Source organism: Lagenorhynchus albirostris, chromosome 16 (assembly GCF_949774975.1).
Source record: "Lagenorhynchus albirostris chromosome 16, mLagAlb1.1, whole genome shotgun sequence".
Classification (NCBI taxonomy): Eukaryota; Metazoa; Chordata; class Mammalia; order Artiodactyla; family Delphinidae; genus Lagenorhynchus; species Lagenorhynchus albirostris.
This window is the reverse complement of record NC_083110.1, coordinates 47,083,022-47,107,948: the sequence shown is the minus strand read 5'-3', so window position 1 is coordinate 47,107,948 and position 24,927 is coordinate 47,083,022. Positions and strand designations below refer to the sequence as shown.

Sequence of the window (24,927 nt, the reverse complement as noted above, 5' to 3'; positions counted from 1 at the left end):
GTTTTATCTGTATTTCAGTGTGAATTTCTTTAAAACCATAAACACAATAGTTAAATACACCCACAAATATTAACAATAATTTCTAAATATCAACTATCCTGTTAATAATTAGTTAATATTATCAAATAGCTAGTCAATGTTCATATTTCCCTAATTTTCATATCTGTGTATGCGTAACAGTTTGTGTGTTTGATCGAGATCAAAATAAGGGTTTACACTATAACTGCAATTGCAATATAAGCAATGGATTTATATGTCTCTTAAGTTCCTTTTAATCCTTTCTTTTTCTCCCTTGCCTTTTTTTTGTTGAGGAAACCAGGGGTTGTTTATCCTTTATAGTTTCTACAGTCTGCATTTTGCTGAATGCTTCTCCATGGTGTTACTTAACATGTTCATGTGAAGCCAGTATTTCCTATAAATTGATGGTTAGATAGAGAAGGTTGATCATATTCAGATCATACTCAGATTCATATTTAGAGAAGATCACTTAGTAAGTGATATCGTATTCTTCTATCAGGAGGTAAGCTCTTGTCGACTATTAATGATCATTGCCAAGATCCATTAATTCATTAGAGATTTTAAAAAATGTGATATTTTAGTCTATTGGCTAGATTATTTCTAAGGAAAATTCAATTCATTAACTAGTGGACTGCTCATCATTACTTGTGTCAATATCTCTTCAATAATTGCTTATCTAAACCTTCTTCTCTTAGACATTACTCAGTAAAAGTGTAGGTAATTAATATTTTCTGAGTTCTCAAATGTTCATCACAGTTTGTATATGGCCTTTTTACTTGAAAATCATTTTGGCTGGTTATAAAATCCGTGGCTCACATTTTTCTTCCTTTGAGTGTTTTAATGTGATACCCCATTGTCTTCTGCATAAAATATTGCTATCAAAGAGTCTGATAATAATCTGAGCTTCTTTTCTTTATAATTGACTTGGTCTTTTTGTTTGGATACTCAAAAGATTTATTTTTTTAAAGAAACTTTTAGCTTTAAGACGATTAAAGTCTCAAAGTTTTACTAGAATATATCTCAGCAATGGCTGTTCTTGGTTGATTGTTCCAGGGACATGATGCACTCTTTCAATATATAGTTTTGATCATATTTTTTAAGAAAAACTATGTTTAGTATTTGTTCTATTCGTTGCTCTGGTTTTCTTCCTCTGGAACTTCGATCATATAACTCTTTGGCCTGTTTGTATCATCTGTAGGGAAATTATTCTGCCTCTTCTCATTTGTCTTATAATGACGTTGTATGAACAGTTTTATTCTGCTGCTTAGTTTCAGTGAATGAGATTTCCTATACTTTGAGAAGGGAGGTGTGAGGCAAAATAGATTTTGAGAAGCTCCTCCTTTTGAAAGGTGTGATCAAAAATATGTCCTCATACTTTCTGAGATCTGCCTCCTCTGCTCTCTATCCCACTTTTGACTGGCCCTTTTGTTTCCTCTATCCTTTTGCTCCAATGTGTTCAATGGGTTCTCCTCCCAGAACTTCCTCTATAGTGTGAGACTCTGTCTTATTAGGTAGCTTTGGTTTGTTAATTCTGAGAATTTATATGGCCCAGACGGGTCCATCACCTTCAGATCTAATGAATCACAGATGCTTTGCACTCACTATGAATTGGATTATGCAGAGCACTCTCCCGGTTTCAGCAGCCATATACGAGGATGTGTGTGATACTTTGTCACTTCATTTTGTTTGAGATGTTGTCTGCAGGCTTTTAATTTTGCTACCCTACTTGTTTTATTTTTATAGAACATAATTACTTCTGTGCTGTTTCTGCCCAGAATCCTCCCTGCATTATCTTTTAAAAAATAAGCAAATCAACATCAAAAAGGTGATGCAGAACACCATCTTATATGGTATTTCCTAGGGCCTGGCCATATTCAATTATATCTCTGACACCTTTTATCCTATAGCAGAACTGTTAGAGAATTGCTCATGATAATCATGATACTTGAGCAATGCAGAATCTTGAATTATCAGGAAAAAAGAATCTCTGCCTAACTTTTAGTTTACTAGAGAATTCATTCAATTAGACCCCCCCATTCCAGTGGTGTTTTGACAGTCTGAGACTGTGAATGCTAAAGGTATTTGAATTCTGTCCAACTATTCCAATATTTTCTGGGACCAAATTCCAAATATATGATTAAAAAACCTGTCTCAATATTTATTATGGCTAATTTACTGAGAATGGATAAATTATTTGGTATTACTATATTTAGAAAGAATTTATATCCTTCTGGTTTATGGAAACCATGTTGATTTTTATTTATGTTCTTGTTGCATTGATTTTGCAGTTTATTTTCTCAGAATAATCAGAAGTACACTTCTGCTAACTGATGTCTCTCCTAAAGGTAAAATTTACCTTACAAGTCAATGGTAGTCTTTGGGTGATGGGGAAAGAGGGAAAAAAGTTGGGGGGATTCTTGGAATTTAACATCTAGAATAATATGAATTCTTGTTTTCTGAAGGAAAATTAAAACATTTTCTTAAAGGACAGGATTGAATGTTATTTAAATATGATAATATTCAAGAAGTAAAATTCAAGAAATTATATTAAATAGCACACTGAGAAATTTGATTTACATATCCATATTTGTAAAAAAAAATCAAATGTTCTTCCAAACAAATCTAGGTCACATAGAACCATTGGGATAACTCTCAAAAATTGAGAGAGCAGGATATTTCCACAAGCAGCAAAAGTCCTGAATGAGTAAAATTTAATTCAAGCCTGTTCTTAATGAGCAGCGATTACTCGGGTACTTACAATGACCATTGATAATCAACTGTTAACTCATTCATTCAAAATACATGTGTTTTTATGCCTTTTATATGCCAAGCATTTTGCTTAACACATATGTAGATTAACATCATATTGTCCCTGCTTTAAGAAACATGGTCTAGTAGGATAACCAAATATATAAACAGATTAATAAAATACCAAGTGATATGTGTCAAAATAGAAGTGCTATGGCAGTAAAGAGGATAGAGATGTCACTTTTTCTTAGAGAAGCTGTGAAAGGATTTACAGAGAGGTCATTAATAAGGACCTGAAAGATTGGGAGTGTCACAAAGAGAGGAGAGTATGTTTATGGAGGGAGCAATATACACAAAGGCATGAAAGGATGACAAAGCATGGCATAAAGTTCAGTGTGGCTAGATCAGAGAATCCAAGGGGAAGAGATAAAGCTGCAAAGGGAGGGTGGAGGAAAATTGAGATTCCTCTACATCATTCTAAGGAGCTGTGATCTTATAGATTGGTGGTTCCTAATTCAATCAAACCCTTTAGTATGCTGAATAATGGACACCTAAATATATCAGGTTCTAATCCCTGGAACTTGTAAATGTTATAAGGAAAAAGAATTTTTGCAGACATGCTTAAGTTAAGTCTTTAGATGAAGAGGTTACCCTGAATTATCTGGTGGACCCTAAATCAAATCACAAGTGCCTTTATAAGAGAGATGCAGGGGCGGATTTACCACAAAACACAGCAGAGGAGGAGGCACTGTGACCACAGAGGCAGAGATTAGAGTGATGCAAGTTTAAGTCAAGGAACATTGTGTTGGCAGCCACCAGAACCTGAAAGAGGCAAGGAACAGCTTCTCTCCTAGAGCCTCTGGAGAGAGCACAGCCTTGCCAACAACTTGATTTTGGCCCAGCAAGACTGATTTCAAACCTGTAGCCTCCAGAACTGTAAGAAAATAAAGTTCTGTTATTTTAAGCCACCAAGCTTGGGGTAATTTGTTACAGCAGCCGTAGGAAACTAATATCCACCCAATGTCCTCTTTTTTTAATTTAGATATAATTCACATATCATAAAATTCACCCTTTAAGATTTACAATTTAGTGTTTTTAGTACCTTCACAAGGTTGTGTTTTGACTTGCAACCATCACCTCTATCTAATTCCAGAACATTTTCATACTCTGAAAAGAAACTCTATGCCCATTAATGGTCACTCCCCATTCCCACCTCTGGCAACTATTAATCTTCTTTCTGTTTCTATATGTTTACCTATTCAAGACATTTTATATAAGTGGCATCATACAATTTGTGGACTTTTGTGTCAGCCTGTTTTTCATTTAGTAATATTTTCAAGGATCATCCATGTTGTAGCATGACTTCATTCTTTTTTCTGGCTGGATAATATTCCATTCATCAGTTGTTTATCATTCATCACTTGATCCACATTTTGATTGCTTCAGTATTTTGGCCATTATGAATAATACTGCTATGAACATTCATATACAAGTTTTTGTGTAGACATATATTTTCAATTGTCTTGGGTACATACCTACAAGTGGAATTGCTAAGTCATATCTAACACTACGTATAATTTTTTAAGAACTGCCAAATTGGTTTCCAAATGCATTTCACCATTTTACATTCCCAACAGCAAAGTATGAAGGTTTCAGTGCTGCTACATCCTTGTCAATGCTTGTTATTGTCCCTTTTTTATGACCATCCTAGGAGGTATGAAGTGGTATTATTCCATTGAGGTTTTAATTTGCATTTCCCTAATGACTAATGATGTTGACATCTTTTCATATACTTATTAGTCATTTGTACATCTTCTTTGGAAAAAATGTCTACTCAGATCATTTGTCCACTTTTTCACTGGGTTATTTATCTTATTATTGAATTATAAGAGTTCTTTATTTTTTTAAGATAAAAGTCTATCATATATGATATGCAAATAGTTCACCATTCTGTGTGTATCTTTTCACTTTCTTGATAGTGTCCTTTGAAGCACAAAAGTTTTTCATTTTGATGAAGTCCAACTTATCTATTGTTAGTTTAGTTGCTTACACTATTAGCGTCTAACCAACCATTGCCTAAGCCAACGTCATGACGATTTTATACCTGTGTTTCCTCCTAAGAGTTTATTGTTTTAGCTCTTACATTTATATCTTTGACCTGTTTGGGGTTAATTTTTGTATGGTGTGAGATTGGGGTCCAATTTGTATTAACCATGTCTTTTATTTTCTGTATTCTGATGATTCAACATCTGGGGTCTTGCTGATCCTAGAAAAATTGCCCCACCCAGGGTTAGCCAATTCTTAGAGATAATAAACAATTCAACCCTGAGTGTTCCTTTCAAATGCAAACCAACCAATCCAAAGCCCATACATTCAGCCACATCTTTCATCAGACTCTCACACTCTGGGCTACTATTCACCTGTCTTAATAACCCCAGGGCCATGTACCATACAATTTAGGGACAGCCCCTGTGCCCCAGAGCCTGCTAAAATTATTCAAATTAGCCAGTTCTAAAGCTGTTTATTCTGGTTTACCTGTTACTTACCAGAGAAACCACAATAAATGGTCTTGCCCACAATTTCCCCCTCTCCCTCTACCTCCTGACTGAACTTGATGCTTCCTTGTGTGGTACCCCATAATGTAGTATGCCCATTTCTCTTGGGATCTGTGATTATAACAAACTATCTGTTGCAATCATCTCCTGATCTGTTGGTCTTGCCATACCTAAATAATAATAAAACCTATATTAAAACACAACTTCATTTTTTTGCATGTGGATATCTGATTGCCCCAACACCATTTGTTGAAAAGACCATTCTTTCTCCCATTGAATGGTCTTAGCACCTTGTCAAAATCAATTTGTCATAGACATATGGATTGATTTCTGGAGCCCCTGTTCTATTTCACTGATCTATATGTCTGTCTTATGGCCAGTACCACAGTGTCTTGATTACTGTAGCTCCATAGTAGGCTTTGAAATTGGGAAGTGTATCCTCTGTTTTTTTTCTTCTTTAAGATTGCATTGGCTATTCTATGTCCCTTGAATTCCCATATGAATTTTGAAGGAGTCAGCTGAGATTTTGATAGAAATTATATTGAATCTGTAGATCATTGATTTTCTCTGTCATTTTTCTACTGTCTATTTTATTTCCACTCTAATATTTATCATTTTCTTCCTTCTTCTTTCTTTGGGTTTAGTTTGCTCTTCTTTTTCTAGTTTCTTAAGGTGGAAGATTAGTTTATTGATTTGGGGTCATTGTTCTTTTTAATATAGGGCTTTACAGACACAGATTTCCCTCTAAGCACTGCTTATCTGCATCCCATAAAGCTGGAAAAGAATTTTCTAATTTCCCTTATTTCTTCTTTGAATCTTTGGTTATTTGGGTGTGCGTTGTTTAATTTCCACATATTTCTGAATTTCTGTCTGTTATTGATCTCTAATTTCATTCTATTGTGATCAGAAAGCATACTTTATATGACATCAATCCTTTTAAATTTACTGAAATTTGTTTTATTGTCTAACATAGGTCTATCCTAGAGAATGTTCCATGTGTACTGGAGAAGAATGTGTTATTCCACTTTCGTTAGGTGGAGTGTTCAGTATGTCTCTCAGGTCTAATCAGTTTATGGTGTTGTTCACTTCCTCTATTTCCTTAATGATCTCCTGTCTGATTATTCTATACATTACTAAAAGTGAGATATTGATGTCTCTGACCATTATATCTCCGTTCACTTCTGGCAGGTTTTGCTTCATGTATTTTGGTACTCTGTTGTTAGATGCATATATGTTTATTATTGTAAACATCCTTCTTTCTCTTTAGTAACAGTTTTTGTCTTAAACTCTGTTTTTTCTGGTATTAGTATAATCACTCCAGTTCTATTTTTGCATAATATACCTTTTTGCATCCTTTAACTTTCTACCTGTTTGTGTCTTTGAATCTAAAGTGTGTCTCTTGTAGACAGCATAGAGTTGGATCAGGTTTTTTAACCATCTGACAATCTTAGGCTTTTAATTGGAATGTTTAAGCCATTTACACTTAGTGTAATTACTGAGGTGGTAGGATTCACGTCTACCATTTTGCTACTTGTTTTCTAAAGTCTTTTTGTTTCTTGATTCCTCCATTACTGCCTTCTTTTGTATTAAGTAAATATTTTCTAGTGTACCATTTTAATTCTCTTGCCATTTCTTTTACTATGGTTTTTAAAAGTTATCTTCTTAGTGGTTTCTCTGGGCTTACAGTTAACATTTTAATTCATAACAATCTAGTTTGGATTAATACCAGCTTAATTTCATTAGTACAGAAAACTTTTGTCCCTATATAGCTCCATTCTCTCCCCCTTATTTTGTGCTGTTACAGTCATACAAATTACATTTTACATTGCATGCACATAAACACAGATTTAGAATTTATTGCTTTATAAAGCTATCTTTTAAATCAGATAAAGAGTTACAAACAAAAAAAATATTTTATACTGTCTTTTATATTTACCTATATAGTTATCTTTACCAGTGCTGTTTATTTCTTCATGTGGATTTGAGTTAGTGTCTAGTGACCTTTCATTTTATTCTGAAGTATTAGTATTACTCATACTAATAGGGCAGGTCTTCTAGCAATGGATTCTCTCAGTTTTTTGTTTTTCTGAAAATGTCTTGATTTCACCTTCATTTTTGAAGGATAGTTTTGCTGAATATTTAATTCTTGGTTGATGTACTTTTCTTTCAGCGTTTTGAATATGTCATTGCCACTGTATTCTTACTTCATGGTTTCTGATGAGATATCAGCTGCTAATATTATCGAGGATCCCTTTTACATGGTGAGTCATTCTCTCTTGCCACTTCAAAGTTCTCTTTGTCTTTGTATTGCAGCAGTTTTATTATGATGTGTTTAGGTGTGACTCTCTTTGATTTTATCCTTCAAGTTTGTTGAGCTTCTTAGATGTGTAGATTAAAGGTTTTCATCAAATATGGAATGTTTTTGACATTATCTCTTTATATATTCTCTCTACTCCTTTCTCTCCTCTCTCCGTCTGTGATTCCCATTATACATATGTTGGTAATTTGATAGTGTTTCCCAGGTTTCTGAGGCTTTGTTTATTTTTTCTTTATTCATTTAACTTTCTTTTCCTTAGACTTGAAAATATCAGTTGACCTATCTTCAAGTTTGCTAATTCTTTCTTCTACCTGCTCAAATCTTCTACTGAGCCCCTCTAGTGAAAATTTCACTTCTATTATTTTACTTCTCAACTCCAGAATTTTCATTTGACTCTGTTTTAGAATTTCTGTCTCTTTATTGATCTCCTCTATTTAGTGAGAAGTCATTCTTATGCTTTCCTTTATTTCTTCAGATATAATTTTCTTTAGTTCTTAGAACACAACTAAAATAGCTGATTTAAATCTTTTTCTAGTAAGTACAGTGTCTGGGCTTTCTCAGGGACAGATTCTATTGACTGACTTTGTCCTCTATGTGAGCCATACTTTTTGTTTCTTTGCATGTCTCCTAATTTTGGGTTGAAAACTTACATTTTAAATAATATACTGTGACAACTCTTAAAAATCAGATTCTCCCACCTCCCAGTGGTTTTTCTCAGTTGTTGTTTGTTGATTTTTCTAAACTAACTTTTTTACTGTCTGATTTCTTCATCATGGGTGGCCACTGGAGTTTCTGCTGGCTAGCTTAGCATTTGGCTTATGATTGGACAAAGATTTCCTTAAATGCCTGGAACCAATGAGTCCCCCCAGGCTCTGTGTGTGTTTGGGAGAATCTTCAACACTCTAACAGGCAGTGAGCAGCTCTGCCTTAGCTTTTACTTCCTGTTTTCACAGAGCCTCAAGGTTAGGCAGAAGTGAGAGTTTAGATTCTTTTCAGCTCTTTTCTGAACTTAGCCCTGGATATGGTCACATCTCTATGCATGTGCTTGGCCTTCTGGATTACTAGGAATATGTCTGTGCTCTTCAAATATCCCAATGCACATGCCTTTCCCTAGCTTTTCATTTTAAGCTTCTGTTATTTGCCCCAATTATTATCTACCACATCTCGCAGCTGTAATGTTAAACAATTGCCCCTGACTCTTTCTACAAATAATAGAAAACTATTTCTACTGAGAAAAAGACTGTTTACAGTGAGTGGGTAAGCTCTGAGTCAAATTAAATATAGACAGTGTTCTGGTGGTTCCAGGTAACTATCAGACAGGTCAAATAATGACAATTTTTCTGGGAATGGAGCTTAGAAGGAACTCTAACCCTGTATTGCCCTCCATTGGTTGCCAGGCTGCTGGTTTTTACCATGATTGCAGGCTCTTGGTTTTCAAGATTATTGCAGAGCTGGGAAGGGGTGTGATGGGAATAGAGCAAGGTAAAATCAGACTAATCTATTTTTACTGATATTCAGCCATTTTCCTTGAAGAAGAGATCCTCTGATTGCTGCAAGCCTGTGGTTAATTCCCAGAGTTCTGAAAAAAGTTTATTCTGACAATTTTTGCCAGTATTTTCATTGCTTTTATAGAGGAGAGGGTTTTTAGAGTTCCTTATTCTGGTATTTTTCAATATCACCCCAACATACTCTTTTTTTTTTTGAATTTTATTTTATTTTTTTATCCAACATACACTTTTTTAAATTTATTTTTTTTAATTTTTAATATTTTTAACATCTTTATTGGAGTATAATTGCTTTACAATGGTGTGTTAGTTTCTGCTTCACAACAAAGTGAATCAGCTATGCATATACATATATCCCCATATCTCCTCCCTCTTGCGTCTCCCTCCCACCCACCCTATCCCACCCCTCTAGGTGGTCACAAAGCACCGAGCTGATCTTCCTGTGCTATGCAGCTGCTTCCCACTAGCTATCTATTTTACATTTGGTAGTGTATATATGTCCATGTCACTGTCACTTCGTCTCAGCTTACCCTTCCCACTCCCCTTGTCCTCAAGTCCATTCTCTACGTCTGCATCTTTATTCCTGCCCTGCCTCTAGGCTCTTCAGAACCATTTTTTTTCTTTTTTTAGATTCCATATATATGTGTTAGCATACGGTATTTGTTTTTCTCTTTCTGACTTACTTTACTCTGTATGACAGTCTGTGGGTCCATCCACCTCACTACAAATAACTCAGTTTTGTTTCTTTTTATGGCTGAGTAATATTCCATTGTATATATGTGCCACATCTTCTTTAGCCATTCATCTGTCGATGGACACTTAGGTTGCTTCCATGTCCTGGCTATTGTAAATAGAGCTGAAATTGACATTGTGGTACATGACTCTTTTTGAATTATGGTTTTCTCAGGGTATATGCCCAGTAGTGGGATTGCTGGGTCTTATGGTAGTTCTATTTTTAGTTTTTTAAGGAACCTCCATACTGTTCTCCATAGTGGCTGTATCAATTTACATTCTCACCAACAGTGCAAGAGGGTTCCATTTTCTCCACACCCTCTCCAGCATTTATTATTTGTAGATTTTTTGATGATGGCCATTCTGACTGGTGTGAGGTGATACTTCACTGTAGTTTTGATTTGCATTTCTCTAACGATTAGTGATGTTGAGCATCCTTTCATGTGTTCCAGCATACTCTTTTAATAACAAATAATGTTTAATGGTACCCTTTACTTCCTAAAATGAAATTGATGGATAATATAACCTACCAATACACATAACTTCAAAACTATCAATATAATTAATTATAATATAACAAACATATGAATAATAGAAAATGCTTGGCTACAACTACACTAGAAGATATAATGAAAGAGTCAAACACACCTCTTTGTACAATCATTTTGAATTGGATATTACAAACAGAAATGATTATGGTTGTGCTCTTAGAGTACTCACATACCACATATAACCACTGATATTACAATTTTGAAAAATGCTGAACAATTCTTTATAAAATTCCAAACAAAACAAAGTACAGTCTTTCCTCAATTTACATTGGACTAACATTTCCGAAAAATTCAGTGTATATTAAAACCTTGCATATTGGTGTTTTTATGTAAAACTGAATTTGGTCCTAGGCTTAGATAATTACATACAGGGTTTTTTTAATTAATGTACATGAATGGTTGGTGGGAAAATCTAGCATGATGTGGAACTGCTCCTTACATCCTTGGTCACTACCAACTGAATGTCAGTAACAGCCACATAATCATTTATACACTTTGAGACACCCTCCTGACAAAAATGGTTCCCAAACACCCCCTAGGGGGCAGTACCACTCCTTTGTAAATCACTGCTTTAGAGGATTTAGTAGCTGTTTTTGTTTTTGTTTTAATCTGATATGCACAAACTTTCAAAGAAAGGTCCCCAGTAAGAAAAGCATCAAGCTGATCAAATACAAGTGTGCTATATTCACAATTCACTGTTTACTCTGCCCTACATTTTACCTTTCAGGAATACTGAATGCTGAAATAATCACTAAATAATTTGCAGACACTTTGATGGATTAGATGCACAAACACTTTGTTTTCTTTTTCCTTTTTAACTTTTATTTTAAATGAGAGTTTTATTTAGTGCATTCAGATGAACAAATATAGAACTGATTTATGTGGAATAACACTGTTTCCCTCCATCTTAAGACCCTAAGTCCTCAGCTAAGGGCTTTGTAATTCCATTGACATCTTTTTATAATTGGCTGGTACTCAGATGCCTTGAGTAGGGTTCCTGTGACATGTAACCCAGATTGTCTCCAAGAGACCTTCACTTTGTCCCCTTGTGGAGATAAGTGAGAGCTACTTTATGAAGGAGTCACTAAATTTCACAGTCACAACAGTGTCAAGGAACCAACACTGTAACCCTTGCCATTTTTGATGGACACGTTACGGTTTTATCACCTATGATGAGGAATCTAATAACAAGAGTCCTATGAAATGAATCTCCACTGGTTCTCAGTAAAATGCAACCAAATTCTACTTCCCTTTTGGGTTCATGACTTTTTATGAATATTGTTGCAAGTGCTGAAATAGCTACAACTTTCTTTTGACCTTCTGAATATAATACCTAATTAGTCAGCTTCCATGTTGCCAGGTGATGTGAAATGCTGTAGCTCTGAGCCTTCATTCTAATGGAATTGGAATTACATACATTTATGTAATGGCCTTTCCTTTGTAACCCCTGCAGTCTGTATCCCTGAATTTACAAACAGATATTCTGAGACATGTATTTCTTGCAGTCCCTCAATAGCAACAGAACCCTTCTTATAGTTTGTGGACATTTTTATTTAGAATTGCTCCTTTTCTTTAACATAGAGGGATGCATTTTCACTAGATAAGGCTGTAGTTTTCTTTTCTTTTTTTTTTTTTTTTTTTTTTTTTTGCGGTACGCAGGCCTCTCACTGTTGTGGCCTCTCCCGTTGTGGAGCACAGACTCCAGACGCGCAGGCTCAGTGGCCATGTGGGATCTTCCCAGACTGGGGCACGAACCCGTGTCCCCTGCATCAGCAGGCGGACTCTCAACCACTGCGCCACCAGGGAAGCGCAAGGCTTTAGTTTTAAAAATGTCCAGATTGGATTCCACCAGAGGGCACCATGGTAAACTTCATTTTCAAAGGGACCTGCAGTAGGTCAGATAAGAAAGTCCCCAAAACCAGAATGTTGAAACGAATGTAATTAAAGCAGCAATATATTGACCAAGACATTGATTCCACTGTGATTTTAAAATCTCTATAGAATGATTCATTTTGCTAAGATTGTGTTCATCATTTATAGGCACAACTTTTCCAAATCAAAAATAGACACAGGCTTTCTCATGGCCAATGTGAGCTCCACAAACTGTCAGGAAAATGGCAGTTTTCTTGACTGTTGGGGAGTGGGGACCTCTACTTTTCTAGCTCTAAAAAAGAATGAATGCCTTTCAGCCCATGAATCTTAGGAGGCAAACCAATTTCACACTTTCCTACATGCTACAAAATAGTTGTCTTTGGTAAAGCACCAATTTCAGGATGGATTTCAATTGTTTACTACTAATAGACCTTGGGAATGAATTTATAATATCCTTCAAGTCCCAACCCAAATAGGATTCCATTCCCTTTTTCAGAATTCATGGTGTTGGGATTCCACAAAACTTCCCAAATGATGGCAGCTGTATAAGTGCTCACACCTCCAACAGGAATTAACAAATAACAGGGCACAAACAGGAAACACAGTGTACCGTGCCCATGGCTCCATGAGTGCATAGGTGATACGGCACACAGGGTATGTTAATTCCCTGATATTCATTCATTCAGCAAACACTACCTGCCACATGCTACTGTTGTGGGCTCTGGGGATACAGTGGTGAGGGAAATCAACTTGGTCTTTGCCTTAATGGAGCTAGGTGACGAGTAGGGGGAAGACATATAAAAAGAAGATGATAAGCAAGGAATCAAATAAAAACATATGTAATTTCAGGAGTCACCAGAAGTTAATAAAAAGGTACTATGACTGAGAAGGAAGGGAAAGTCTTACTTAGACAGGCTTGTGTGAGAAGCCCTATCTGTGTTGGTTACATGAAATAGGAGAAAGAGCCAGCCATTGATGATATGGAGATAGGAAGCAGCAGTATTGAAGGCTTGTCAGCTGGAAAGACTGCAGTATGTTTTAATAACTGAAATGAGGCCTCAGTGGCTACAGTGGTGAGTTTGCAGAGTGTTGCACAGTAAACTGGGGCCAAATCATACCAAGGATTTTGAGTTATATTCTCAGGGCAAATTTTAAGCATGAAGGTGTCATGATCCAGAGAATGGGTTTGAAGGGAAGGGGACACAAGTTGGAGAAGATGGGGTGCAAGAAATTAGAGAAATCAAGTAGGAAGGTATTGCACTGGTCCAGGAGGAGAAAATGGTGGTGACTGTAGAGATGGATAGAAGTAGCCTGATTCAAGATACATTCTGGAAATTGAATCTACATGGCGGATCAATTAGATATGGGGACAAAACAAAGACAAAGATAACTTTCAGGTTTTTAGCTTGAGCAACTGGTAAATGTGGATGCTATTTACTAGGCCCAAGAAAGGAATGGATTTCAAAGCAAGAGGTGGGAAGTAATAGGTACCCAATTTCTACATGATAAGTGCAAGAAGACAGTGATACACCCTACTGAAATAGATTCAGAGCTGCCCTCTGAGCTCTCAAGACACAAGTCTCATTTGTACCACTATTGTCTCCTCTTCCAAATACCCAAGATATGATCCCTATGTCTGTGTTTTCAAGGTCTGAGGTTTGAGAACAGTACCCCCACCTCCATTTACCTTTCCTACTAAACTGCAGGCTGATGTGGCTTCTGATTCCTTTTCTACATTCAGAGCATTTACTACTCTCTGTCCTGCAGGACAACTTCAAATCATCTCCACAACCCCTGTGTGGCACCAAAAGTGTTGATTTGTGACCAGAAAACTGCCACTATTTTTCCGAGTAGCTGAGCTACCTAGGGCATGCTTTTTAACTTCTGGGAGCCCTGCAGGTCTTTGAGAAGACAATATCAATGATTACATGTAAAAGCACTTTGTAAACTTGTAAGCAGTACTATAAATAGGTGTTATTCTTTTTCTCATTTTAATCTCAGTCATCACCTCTGCTACAAATAATCTGCCATTCATTTTGCCCTGTTCTCTTTCCTTTCTTCTTGCCTGCTTCTTCTGTCTCTTGTCCCTTCTGCTACATAAATTGCTTTCCTGAAAAAGGCTGGTTATTTGGAGACATCATCACCAGCCAATCAGAGCTCACCATTCCTTCTGGCTGGTAAGCCAATCAGATGTAACCTCCAGGTCTCTTTTCAGTGTTGCTAGGGCTTCAGGTCTACTTCTAAAAGCTGACTTGCTTGCTTTCTGCTGGTTCTCATTCTCTCTCTCTCTCTCTCTCTCTCTCTCTCTCTCTCTCTCTCCTCTCTCTCCCCCACTCTCCCTCTCCCTCGCCCGTTCTCCCCCTCCCTGCTCCTGTCTTTCCTCTGCATCCCTCTCCCCACTCCCCGTTCAGGGTTTGGAGCAATTCCAAATACTTAAGCCTTCCGGAAGTTTGGGTTATGGATAAGCAAGATTTGACTGTATTTTTTTCCCTTAAGAAATAGAGAACTATTCCATGTTCAATATTGTAGCAAGTATTTTAGCAGCTTAATGTCCCTTGGCTACATACAATTTAGTTTTGTTTATGGGAGCTTTCGGTGTACAAATCAATTTTAATTCAGATAGACTAGAGCATAAACTGGCATTAAATTTGGGAGTGAAAACATATCACTCGAACCTCATTGGGCTTCACGAAATACATTCACAATATTTTAAAGCTCTTACAATTTTTAACTGATGACAGAAGATGATAAACACATTGTGCTTATCACGCTCCTGTTTCTTCAACTTTCAGTGCTGGGATTATTGAAGAAAACCATGGATAGCAGTGATTTGGGAACTAATACCTAATGGCTAAGTGGGTGTTCTCTCACTTCCTGTTTATCTTTGGAAGCTAATTAACATGGGAATAATAGCTAGAAACCCTCCCTTTTTAGAGGATCTGCTGGTCCATCTTTAAATGCTGTATAGCTGGGATGTTAAGAAGATTCCCTTAACACAGAACAGCTCTACTTTCTAAAACCCTAAAGACGTTTGATAAGGAAAAATAACTAACAAGTGATGTCTTTCTCATAACCTTTGCTACCTACTTAAAAACTGAAACAGTACAAGAATTTGCAGCTTAAAATGACCAGAGAAGTGGCAGAAAGCCAGAATTCTGTCAGAGCCGGCTTAGAAAAGCTTAATGATTAACAAATGGGTCACTGCCTTCAGGCTCTGACCTTTAGAGCTAACCAGTTTTAGCCTTTTGGTTAGGTTCCTTCAAATAATTCCGTATCAAGGAAAAAAATACTCCCCGATGGCATAGTACCACCCATCCAAAAAGGAATTCTTAGGCAGCCCACGTATTCGGTGAGTAGCTTTTCTAATACCATGTAGTTGGTCCTAAGCACAGCATTAATAACTGTTAAATCATATTTTTTGTTAGAGTTTAAGGAAGGCCCTAAGCGCTACTGCATATCCTGCAGGTGAAATGTACGAAATTCGGTTAACATGGTAACGGCTCTAAAAATACCTAGGCTACAGTTTAACCACAGAGTTTCCTCCTCAACGTAAGAGCCACCTTCACGAGCTGTTCGAAAGTGCAACAAAAGCAATCTCTGTCGGACTTTGTGCAAGCAGGCTACTAAATCAGGCCTGGCAATCGGCAGCCACCCTGCATCAAAGTAATAATTAAAGTTTTGCAGACCAGAACAGCAAAGCACAACCCAGCGAAGAAAAATGTTAAATTGATAAGCCTTTTCTTTCCTCCTCCAACCTGTTTTCTCTCTCCCTCACCCCGCCCCCACCTCCAGGTGGACTAAGCGGGGCGTGGCAGGGGTGCAGTGACAAAGAGTCACCGCACTGTAACCGCAGGGCCCCGCCCGAAGGAAAGCCTGGGGCAGAGGGACCCAAGGGGACAGTGGGCCGGCTGCCACGGTTTTCCCAGCAGCCTCTGCTCCAGCTCCCACGGAGCCGCGCGCAGGAGGCAGAATCGGTCACATGGGGGTTCCCGTCTGGGTCCTTTGCTTGGCACAGACAGAGAGGGTGGGGTCAACATTTTCCTTGAAGCTTTTGCAGTTAGAGACTTGGAAACACAGTCGGCTCTTTTGAATTCTGGGGGTGGTTGGCTGCGCAGGGCAAGAGGTTTCTTACTAAATTCTGTTGTGTCTAGGCTGCCAGATTTAGTAAATAAAAATACCTGAAAAAAAAAATACCTGGCACCCAGTTACGTTTGAATTTTAGATAAACAGTTAATAATTTATTTAGCGTAAGTATGCCCTATGCAATATTTGGGGTATACCTATACTAAAAAAAAAAAAAAAAAAGAAAGAAAAAGAAAAAAGATGGCGCTTAGCTGAAATTCAAATTTATCTGGATGTCCTGTATTTTATCTAGCAGCTCTAGCAGGGTCCTTTCATTTTTTTCCTTCCCAATAGTCTCCCAATCCTCCAACACCCAATCAATAAGATGGGGGTTTTTTGTTTGGAGTTTTTCACTTTGGTTGATTTTGTTGTTGTTTAGTTTTGCTTTGGATCAGTTTAGAAAGGCCAAGGGAAATGAACTAGCATTTACTGAGTTCATTCTTATACCAAGCCTTGTATTAGGTACTTTGATGCATGATTTTTTTTTTAAATCCTCACATCATTCCTGAATGGTAAACTACTTATAACCTACATTTTACGAAGGAGCATACTGAGGATCAAAGAGGTTGAGTGACTTGGCCAAGGTCACACAGCTAATAAGTAGCAAAGGTTAGAATAAGCCAGGTATGACCCCAACTGGCTTTCTCAACGACTTTAGTATATCTGCATTAGTCAGATTTAAATGTAATGTTTAATTTTTGCATGTTTATAACATATTAGGGTTTTTTTCTTGACAAACCTCTGCCAATAGCACAGATTCTATAAGTGAAAAGCTCTAATTGCCAGCTGAATTGGGAATTATTCTCCATCAGCTCCTTCTAAAGAATAAACTATTTTATTGATCTTTTTCCTGTTATTGGACCTTCAGTCCATTTCTGACTGAAGTAATTAATTTAATGACATGCTAAAAGAATAGCTCTCTCCACTAGAGCTATTCTAAGGGCTTTCATATATTAATGTAATACTTAAATCATTCCTATGATATAGGTGATACTGTAGTTATAATCTTCATTTTACAGATGTGGAAACTGAGGTTTAGAGACATTAAGTAATTTCCCCAAGGTCACACAGCCTAGGCTTTGCAGCCAGGAACACCAAGTTTTAATCATGGTTAGTTCAGTTATTAGCGTACACAACGTTAGGAAAGGCTCCATGCCATAAATTGGAAATAATAGTGCCTCTCTCACAAGGAAAAAGCTTTGTACATAGCACTCAACACACATGAGCTTATAAGATGATTTTGAGAATTATCTTTACTTGGCACTTGTGACAAGAGACATAAGAGAATATTCTAGGTCAGGGATTGGCAACATTTTTCTGTAAGGGCTAGAGAGTAAATATATTGGTCTTTGCAGGCCAAGAGACAAAATCAAGCATATTATTTAGGCAGTTTCATAATAAGAGAAAGAACAAATTTCCACAAATCTTTTTTTTTTAAACTGAAAATTTAATAATAACAACTGAATACAATTTTCTGTAATACAGGTCTCCTAATGAGAAGAAGGGAATTCTTTTATTGTGGAGGATGGGTATCATTTCACTTAATTGGGGTTCAAAGTTAAGTGTTTCCTGTCATCAGAATCAGTTGCCCATGTCCATCTGTTAATGCTGATTCATAATGAGGTTTTACATATTTCATTTTTGAAAATGTCTTTTCATACAGATAGGTACTGCCAAATAGTAATATCTGTCTATGAGCATATGATTTTAATTGAGCACATTCATTGCTTGGAAGGCATTTAAAGAATTCTATCCGATTTGTCTCCTGATATTTGCCTTTTAGCATGTCATTAAATTAATTACTTCCAATTGAAGGGGAGGTGGAAGCTCCTCGATTGCACAGTTAAGTAGATTTTGAAATATGGAAATTTCATTTGCACTTGCATCAAGGTCCAAAAAAATGCCGCTGGAACTGTAGTTTGAACTCAGAAAATATATCTAGTGCATATTTATGTGGAAATGGAGGCCTTGCTTTTTTTAACTTTTGACAGCACAAGAAGTGTATAAAGTAGCTTGACATTACATGTGATTCAAACAACATTAATTGTCGTTGAAATGACTACAGTATAAGTTTTACTTTTAAGTGCTGATTTGCCTTGTAATTTTAGGTTTTATTTGTTAAGAAGCAGTATCAATTCTTCAACAAAAGCTTATTTCCAAATCCATTCAATGTCCAATGATAGTAGTTGATGGTAGCACATACCATTTACAAAAATTTCAACCTTGGCCCTCAAAAAAATCACAAAAAATTTACCACTGCTCAGCAATTAATCTGCTATATAGTATAGAAATAGCAGATTTAGATTCTATTCTGACAAATACAGAATTTATAATGGTTAAGTCTACAAAAATAAAGGAAGCTCACCATGAACACTGTTTCAATTATACATGGTATATTTAAATATTTTCCACAAACCACTGGCTTGTGAATAATACAATGAATATCCATAGGTTTAAAATGCCTTACAAGTGCATAAGCTTTGTAAATTTATATAACTAAGCCTTTTTTCTGCTTAAAAAGCGATATTTTTACCACCATCATTTGGAACACATCTTAGAAGATTCTCCTTCAGGTCGTACTGAATTAGTGTTCTCTCAATTTCTTCAAAAATATTCTCACCTATAGTTTTTATAATGCAGACAGTTCATAGAAGATAATTGTTCAGTATCTTCAAAGACAGGACTGACCCTTTAAATAAATAACAACTGAGCAGTATCAGTAACGTATGTCAATTCATCAAGAGCCAGGCAAAATCACCCAAAATCATTTGCGTTGTTTTTTCTTTTTTAAATATTTATTTGTTGTCTTTATTTTTTTGGCTGCGTCGAGTCTTAGTTGAGGTATGCAGGATCTTTCATTGCAGCGCAGGCTTCTCTCTAGCTGTGGTGCACAGGCTACAGGGCGCGTGGGCTCTGTAGTTTCGGCATGTGAGCTTAGTTGCCCCACGGCATGTGGGCTCTTAGTTCCCCGACCAGGGATCAAACCCGTGTCCCCTGCAATGGAAGGCTGATTCTTTACCACTGGACCATCAGGGAAGTCCCTGCCTTGTTTTTTAATTGACTATTGATGTTGCTCCCAATATTCTGAACTCTTCAAGCAACTTTTCTCCCTGGAAAGCCAAGCCTTAAACAAGTTTATTTTGTCTAGACAATTTCTTCAACTGTTGCAGTCAAACACAATTTAATTTACTCACCATTGGCAAATAGCTTTCCTTGCTTAGGAAGCAAAGGAGACAGTCAGAAACTTGCTTTGGTTGAAGCCTCATTTTCACTTTTAATTTTTGTAAAAAAAGGAAAAAAAATTCTGCTGTGATGAGATATTCCATCTAAAATTCTTTGATTTTATGACCAATTGCTTTCCTGCGAGTTGTGATTAGTATTTAAATCTAGTATTGCCTAAGTATATTTTTTAGCATAGCTGTAGTATCATTCCACAATAAGCACAATGCTTTGCCATCTAATTTGATAACAGAATCATCCACACACCACTCTACTTGCCATTTGAAGTTGATATTTCTCTTCTTATTTGGACATGATGAGTATGCAGTGGTAATTTAAAAATAATAATAAAAGATGTCACAATACAGCATGGCACTTAAAGTCAAATCATAAGTACATCAGTGTGGTTTGTAGTGCACCTAATCAGCACCACAAAGTGATAAGAGCAACCTATACCAACTATGTCACAACAGTCTACTTACTGTGCCACTGTAGGAGGAAAGCAGCAGTGAACAATATGTAAAAAAATGAGCATGGCTCATTCCAATAAACCTTTATTTATGGATACTAACATTTGAATACATATATTTTCGTTTGTCACAAAACATTATTTTTGTTTTGATTTTTTCAATCATTTAAAAATTTAAAAACCATTCTCAGCTGGAGGACCATACAAAAACAGGTAGGGGTCAGATATGGGCCATGGGGTATCTTTTACCAACCCCTGTTCTAAGTAACTAAATGTTAAAGTTAATTGAAAAATTTGATGCAAAATTTTCTAAAGTAGATGATAGATACATGATCTGCATTTTAAAACGGGCTCTGTTAGACATATACTAATCTTTCTTTTATCACAGAAAGTTAGTGTAGAGTAAATATTAAGAACAAAGGCTTTGAACTTGTTCACTTAGGGCTGAGCCTTGCTCTGACATTTGCCACATGGGCAAGGTCCTTAATATATTTAAATTTGTTCATCTACATAAATGGGCAGATAATTAGAATTCTTAACTGAGGTCATAAGTAAGACACAGAGACCAGTATCATCACTACTACTTAACAGGGTAGAGGACTTGGTCACTCAAAATGTGGTCTACACCACTTGGCAGCTCATTAAAATCAGAAGCAGCACTTTAACAGGATCCTCATGTGATTTTCATGCACATTAAAGTTCAAGAAGCACTGGTAAAGGAGACACTAGCCAATGCAATCATGCAAAGAAAAGAAATTGAAGATATACATTTTGGAAAGGAAGAGGTAATCCTATCATTATTTGTAGATGACATGATGGTCATTTATAATTCAAGAGGAAATTCAAGGGGAATCAACTGAAAACCTATTACACTAATAAAGTAGTAAATAGAAGAAAAGAAAGCTAAATATAAGAAATATAAAATATATTTTGATACATATATGTATAAATACACACATACACAATTCAGTATTTTTATTATACTATAACAATGACCAATTAGAAAATATAATACTTAAAAAAAAACTTCTATCCTCAAGAATAACAAAAAGAGTAGACTACCTAGAAATAAATCAAACAAGGGATTGTTCATGACTGGATGAAGAAAACACTAAAACTTTACTGAATGACCAAAAGATGACCTGGATGAATAAGGAAGTATACCATATTCATGGTCAAGAAGAAACTCAATACAATAAATGTCATTTAACCCCACATTAATCTATAAACTCAGAACAATTTTCTTAAGACAGTTGGCAAGTTGTTTCTGCAATTCATCTGAAAGATGAAATGTTTAAAATTCACGAAGAAATTTGGAGTGTCAGGAGGCATGGGGAATAAACCAGCCTAGGTTACTTGCTCTGTCAGATGTTAAGACATACCAAAAAGCTATAGAAATTTAAATAAAATGGCATTTTTATAGAAATGGTCAAATTGATCAGTGAGTCAGAATAAAGTCCAGAAACAGACATATGTTTAAGAATTTAGTTGATAAAAGAGGCATTCCAAATCAGTAGATAAAGAATGGATTATTTAAATAAATGATATAAAGACAACTGACTATCCACTTCAAAGGTGCTCAATTTCCCCTACTTCATACCATATAAAATAATAAATTAAAGATGGATTGAAGTGTTGGTCATAATTCAGAATCTTGTAATAACCTATAATGGAAAATAATCTGAATATATATATAAATATGTGCATAAAATATTCAAATTATTATATAATATATATAATATATTATGTATAAATATTAAGATTTTCCATTATAGGTTATTTTCCATTATAGGTTATTACTATATATATATAGGTTATATATATATATATAGGTTATTACTATATATATTACTATATATATATATATATAAAAAACTGAATCACTTTGCTATACACCTGAAACTAACACAATATTGTAAATCAACTATACTTCAATTTAAAAAAAGAGTTAGGGGCTTCCCTGGTGGTGCAGTGGTTGAGAGTCCGCCTGCCGATGCAGGGGACACGGGTTCGTGCCCCGGTCCAGGAAGTTCCCACATGCCGTGGAGCGGCTCGGCCCGTGAGCCATGGCCGCTGAGCCTGCACGTCCGGAGCCCGTGCTCCGCAACGGGAGAGGCCACAACAGTGAGAGGCCCGCGTACCGCAAAAAAAACCCAAAAAAACTGGCCATTTTATTAGAATATGAAAAATTACTAATTTTGCACACTCCACTTAAATAGCTATACATTTTCACATTTAAGTAAACAAAAGCAAAGAAATTCTCTGTCCTTAATTTAACTCACTCTTCAACATTAGAGCATATGCACTACTGAACATAAAATTGCATTTTTTCCCGTATTTTATAGTTGGAGTTAAGTTTAGAAGTGAATAACAAAAATGGTTTGTGTGTGTGTGTGTGTGAGAGAGAGAGAGAGAGAGAGAAGAGAGGGGTGAGAGGAGAGAGAGAGGAAGAGAGAGAGAAACATGCAGAATACACCTTATTTTGTATTTGAGCTTTTTAAAGAATTATTTAAATTGTATTCAAGAAAGCAAGAAACTCATGCAGATAATTATATGATTTTAATAAGCCATACAAATATCATTTTGCTTCAAGAGAATTTTCCTATATAAAAGAGTTTCTTAAGTTTAATAAATGATTTGTAACTAATGGGTTGCTATTTCTGGTGAAGTTTAAAGTATTATGTTGTTTTTTTACCTGTTAAGTGCATTAGCATATAGGGTAGTATTTTTACCATGACTATTAGAACAGAGAAAATTTTTTTCCAAAAAGAAAATGTTTTGTGTTCTTTACCAAAGCCATCTGTGTTCTTTTAGTATTATTAATGTGAATGTATGATTTTATATTTACTGTACCTGTGATATTTACATAATGTTAATTGTATAGTTAACTACACAGTACATAGCAGAAGATTTGCATTAATTTCATACAATTGGATTACTGTATATACTGTTATGCAAATTCATAATCCCACCATGATTTTGGTTCTTGGCACCATAGAAATAAAGGCAGGGGATTCAGGGACTAGCAAAGAAAAATGAAGAGTGCCTGCTTTTTCCAGCCATCCTGGAGTAATAGCTGGAGCTGCTTTCCCCTCAATATCATCTCTTCGACACGTGCAAGAGAATGACAGGTTATTCTTTTGCACTTGCTGGTAAAATACAAATACCAAGCTAGCAAATTAAAAAGTTAAATTTCTTGGAGTGACATTGATTCATCTATATTACGTATAAGAAATAAATATTTTATTCACTGCATCATTCAATTCAATTTCTCAATATGCATTACTCGAAATAGAGGTGAATTAACTTTTTTATGGGCTGACTATTCTGATTTTCTCCTTTTGTACCATGTCCCTGCATCTTCAAAGAGGACAACCTAGCATAGTAAAATTGGTACTGAGTGAGAAACCAGAGCGTAAATCAGTTCCCACTCTAGGCAGTTCTTAGTCTATAAACTCTCTGTTGGTAATCTGGTTGTTTTGAATTAGGAATGTGTATTCTTATAGAAACAGTGTTCTAATCTGCTATCTCAGTCTTGCCCACAAAAACTTATTTACCATTAATAAAATAGAAATACTATTCATTTGCTCAAAAAAAATAGAGAACAATACAATTGTTCTATTTATATTGGACACTGGGTTATTGAGAAAAAGCCAGATGAGGAGGTAGATGGAGTCATTTGTGAGATTCTGAAGAGGGCTCCAGGGAACTCTTACAAGTTAGATCGTTTATTACTTCTAATATCTCTACAAAACATGTGGCTTTCCTTATCCTTCCATCACCAACTATTAAAGCCATTTTCAATTTATTGAAAATGGGGCTCAAGGAATTATTCTGTTCTGTTATTGTGGTAGTGGCCCATGTCTTGTTCATAAATAGAATAGAAGAGGAAGAGAAGAGAAGGCACTTGGTGACCTAAGAAGAGATTACAGGACAACTTGGATGAGGAAGAGGACTAGTGGGAGGAGGTATTTGGGTTTGTAGTAGAGGAAAGGAGGTGGCAAGTGTAAGCCATCAGGTGTCCATCTAACCAGGACAGCATGTTTGCTGCCTAAGCTGGAGGTGAGGGTGAGGTGGGTAGGTGGAAGCATGGAAAAAGGATCTACCATTGAATTCTCATATACATGAGATATCCATAACCTAGGGTGAAACCAGATATGTCTGAAAAGATTTCAGCAAGTAATCCAATAATATTACCCTAAATTTGCTTGTAATCAGTGAGACTAGCTCCATTTTAATGTCCCTAAGCAGACACAGGTGTGGAGAAAGAGTTGATCTTTGGAATTTGCTCTTTAAATAATACAATAAGATCCCATTTGTCATCCCATCATGGACATCATGCCCTAGCAGATGTACACATTTACCTGCAAGCAAAGAGTAAACAGGTATTTGAGGACAGGAAAGCAAAGGAGGAATTTATGTTTCTGACCACAAATGGTAGAACCATGAGTCTGGAATATGTCATAAGAAGGAAGAAAACTACCTACTGTGTTCCAGCCTATAGAGATACTTTGGTTAACTGTATTAATATAAATTATATACTAACTTTGATTAATAACAGATATCTAGTAAAAACCCATACCTAGTAAAAAATTTTTTTAATAAATTTTATAAAATAGTGCTTAAATGAAGTTATAGATCAGAAGCAAACACCTTGAGGCTATACAGTTGGCTATAAAAGTTATATCTTTCCAAAGATGAGCTAGGAAAAATTCTGTTTTCTTCCTTCCTTGCTCCCACTTCTAAATGTCCTTTTAACAACTGTATCTTCCTATACTTTCCTGTACCTTTCTATATCAGTTAAGGCTATCTTGTTAAT

At 36.0% G+C, this 24,927-nt stretch overlaps 1 protein-coding gene across 3 annotated transcripts in view; it reads left to right on the top strand.

The window, feature by feature from the left end:
- RNLS (renalase, FAD dependent amine oxidase) overlaps positions 1–24,927 on the top strand; it is a 267,966-nt gene that overhangs the window by 179,564 nt on the left and 63,475 nt on the right. For 2 of the 3 annotated variants that reach the window (XM_060126439.1, XM_060126441.1), the window contains exon 5: positions 2,307–2,363. The exons of the other annotated variant lie outside the window; for it this stretch is intronic. In XM_060126439.1, coding sequence (XP_059982422.1) covers positions 2,307–2,363 — 57 coding nt within the window. The remainder of the gene's footprint in view (positions 1–2,306; positions 2,364–24,927) is intronic. 3 annotated transcript variants of the gene reach the window in all.